This window comes from Tribolium madens, unplaced genomic scaffold (assembly GCF_015345945.1).
Source record: "Tribolium madens isolate multiple individuals breed KSU strain unplaced genomic scaffold, Tmad_KSU_1.1 Scaffold_97;HRSCAF=244;Tcas5.2_LG3a, whole genome shotgun sequence".
Lineage (NCBI taxonomy): Eukaryota > Metazoa > Arthropoda > Insecta > Coleoptera > Tenebrionidae > Tribolium > Tribolium madens.
Genome location: NW_025401069.1, coordinates 6,265,991 through 6,269,027, shown reverse-complemented (window position 1 = coordinate 6,269,027; position 3,037 = coordinate 6,265,991). Strand labels below are relative to the sequence as shown.

The 3,037-nt window shown below is 33.1% G+C and overlaps 2 protein-coding genes across 2 annotated transcripts in view; both read left to right on the top strand.

The window, feature by feature from the left end:
• The window catches only part of LOC123014829 (dipeptidase 1-like), a 3,635-nt gene extending 2,706 nt beyond the window's left edge, over window positions 1-929 (top strand). The window contains exon 2 of the mRNA XM_044414111.1: window positions 183-929. Within this exon, the coding sequence (XP_044270046.1) occupies window positions 183-929 (747 nt within the window). The remainder of the gene's footprint in view (window positions 1-182) is intronic.
• Window positions 1-3,037, top strand: part of LOC123014311 (putative leucine-rich repeat-containing protein DDB_G0290503) — a 13,348-nt gene that overhangs the window by 1,839 nt on the left and 8,472 nt on the right. The gene's annotated exons all lie outside the window — the stretch shown is intronic.

Sequence of the window (3,037 nt, the reverse complement as noted above, 5' to 3'; positions counted from 1 at the left end):
AAAAAATGAGTTGAAATGTTAAGATTTTCTCTAAATTTCAGATTCCCCCATGCCCACACCAATATTTTTACTTATTTTTGTCTTGTAAACTTTTTGAATTATTATTTTGGTTTTTGAAATGAATCATTTGTAATTTTTCGGAAAAAATGAGTTGAAATGTTAAGATTTTCTCTAAATTTCAGATTCCCCCATGCCCACGCCAACTGCCAGTCCATCAAGAAACTTCATTTAGTGCAGTGCCTAATTATGTTCAAAATAATTTCTACTACGACTACGAATACAGCGCATCTTTAGAATCGTGCTCATGTAGCACCGACAGTGATTCGTCCCGAAGTTCGGTATGTGGTCCTTGGTGCATCTGCCTCGTGGTGTGCGTAATAGTCGCGACGGTAGCGGCTGGATTGAGCCTTCCTTTTGCCTTAACTCCTGAAATGAAACCCCAAACATTAGAAGAACGTCTAGAAGTAGTCCATCGTTTATTAAAGAGCGTTCCCTTAATCGACGGCCACAATGACCTGCCCTGGAACTTGCGCAAGTTCGTCCACAACAAACTATCCACTCTCAATCTCAGTGCCATCGAGCAACAAGAACCGTGGTCCAAAAGCCGCTGGTCGCAGACGGACATCCCGCGGCTGAAGCGAGGCCTCCTGGGGGCCCAGTTCTGGTCTGCTTACGTGCCTTGCAAAGCACAGCATCTCGATGCCGTGCAAATAACATTGGAACAAATCGACGTCGTCAAGCGGCTGGTCGACATCAATTCGCAGCACTTTAGTCTGGTGTGCAGCTCTAAAGAGCTGCTGGAGGTCCATCGCAAGGGCCGGATTGCGTCTCTGATAGGAGTTGAGGGCGGACACGCTTTGGGAAACTCTTTGGCGGTGCTGCGGACCTTCTACAGCCTCGGCGCCAGGTACCAATCAGTGGAAAATTAATTCTAAAACTTTTCGATATACCTTTCTCAATACTTGTTCGAAAAAGTAATTTATTACAGAAAGTTTAAAATTGGTGATTTACGTGCCATTTGAGAAAATAATTGGTATTTGATCTTTGAATTTGGAAACAATTTTTTAAGAAAAAAGTTTTTAATTTGATTTTGTGTTTTATGTAATATAATTTGTATTTGTTTTATTAAGTACTTTTCTCTGTTGTCTTGTAATAACACGAAAACGTAAGATCTACCTATAGAAACAAATGGGTTCAAATTTGTATTTTAATTGAACAATTAATAGGGATACGTTTGATTTTATTCTGGAACAGAAAAGAGCGAATAAAAATATTCGAATACAACCAAAAAAGGCAACTTTCAGAACTTTACGTGTGATTCTCTCAAAATTGTTCCAATAAAAATTAAACCTAAAAAATGAAAAAGATGTAGTAAGTACATCTTAATTTTTTTTTAAAAAGAAAAAAAACTGTTGGGCAGTATTATTTTATTTTTTATATTTTTTGTTATTTCTTAAAATTGTTTTGTATAATATTGATTGTTATTTATTTATAGTTGTAACTGCAGCCTGAAAATGTCAAAAGTCCAGCTATTTTAAGTTTTATTTAAAAATAAAAAAATGTAGAGAACAACATTTTAAAGTGCATTAATTTTTTTGTATATAAAATGATGATTTAAGTCAGCTGAATGCAAGTTGTAAACAAAAAATATATATTTTTGACCCGGCGCCTCCACCAGTTTTATTAGTCAAAGTTATTAAAAAAGTGACATTTTTTCATTAGATAAAACCAGCAATTTGCGGTATTGTAAGAAACATTTGACTGCAATAGTTTAAAATTTTGTAATCACAATCAATTTTAATAAAATTATTATTTAATTATTTAAAATTCTGCGCATCCACCATTTTTACGTTAAAACTATCATTATTATTGAAAGTAGAAGGAAAAAAGTGAAATCTTGCGTACACGTAGCGTAGTTATTTAACATAAAATGAATATGTATCGCTTGAAATTATTAAAATGTCTTTTTTGCTGTTGAAAACCAACGTAACTCCAGACGTCTGTTTCTTGCAATAAGTGTTTTTTGTTTTAACGTTTTTACAGGTTTTTAAAAATGTTCAAAATTTATTATTTATATCAAGTTTTTTGATCGTACAGTCGTATACCCATAGGGGAAGATTTTTATAAAACCAGCCACTCTAGATAATTCAGAAAATAAAATTATAAAATTTTGAGACAAGTCAATTTCTATTTTTTTCGCATTTAATTACTGATGTCAATCAACGCAGACGACGTTTCGTAGCTATTCTTACACTTTTAGAGTAATTTGTTCTGCTAGATCTTGTTTTGCCTACCATAAATAAAAAAATTAAAACAAAACACACATCCAAATTTCTGGTCAAAATATCTTTTATTTGAGGTATCACAAAGGGGGTAGTGCTATTTAAAATTTTGAAGTGGTTGTTTGTATTACAAAAGGGGTTTATGCTACAACTTTCACACTAAAATCTCGGGATTTTCTAATTTTCATTTATTTTATGAGATATTCAGGGTAATTCGTTAAAAAATAGCCTCTATATTAATATTATGCAAACCACAAATTTTGTTTGTTAAGTTAGAAAAGTAAATTATTAGAAAAAATATCCACAGCTTATACTGAGAATAGCTTTATATTACTCGTTAACTTCCAGAGACTTGTCTGCAACTCAGTGTTTTCAATACTTTACTACTAAGTTTTTAGTAATAGTATATTACAATTGAGTTGAGAAAAATTTTATTACTCCGAGGGCTTTTGTAAAATATAACTGAGTTTAGACGGGTGTAATAAAATTCCCACCGAGGCTTTTCACAGGTGCGCCAAAATTTGCGTTCCAATTTTGAATTTTTAAACGTCGATTACGGCGAAACTAAAGGAGATAGCCCAATGTGGTTGGTAAATTCGTAATCAGCGCGTCAAAATCTATCTATTTAAATCGAATCTGAGACATGTTCAAAAACACTAGATGTTAAGGGGGGGGTGTTAACAAATTTTTAGTTTTTTTTATTTGGTAAATTGCGGCAAAACTGAGTCTCAATGACATAATATTTTGACCTATAC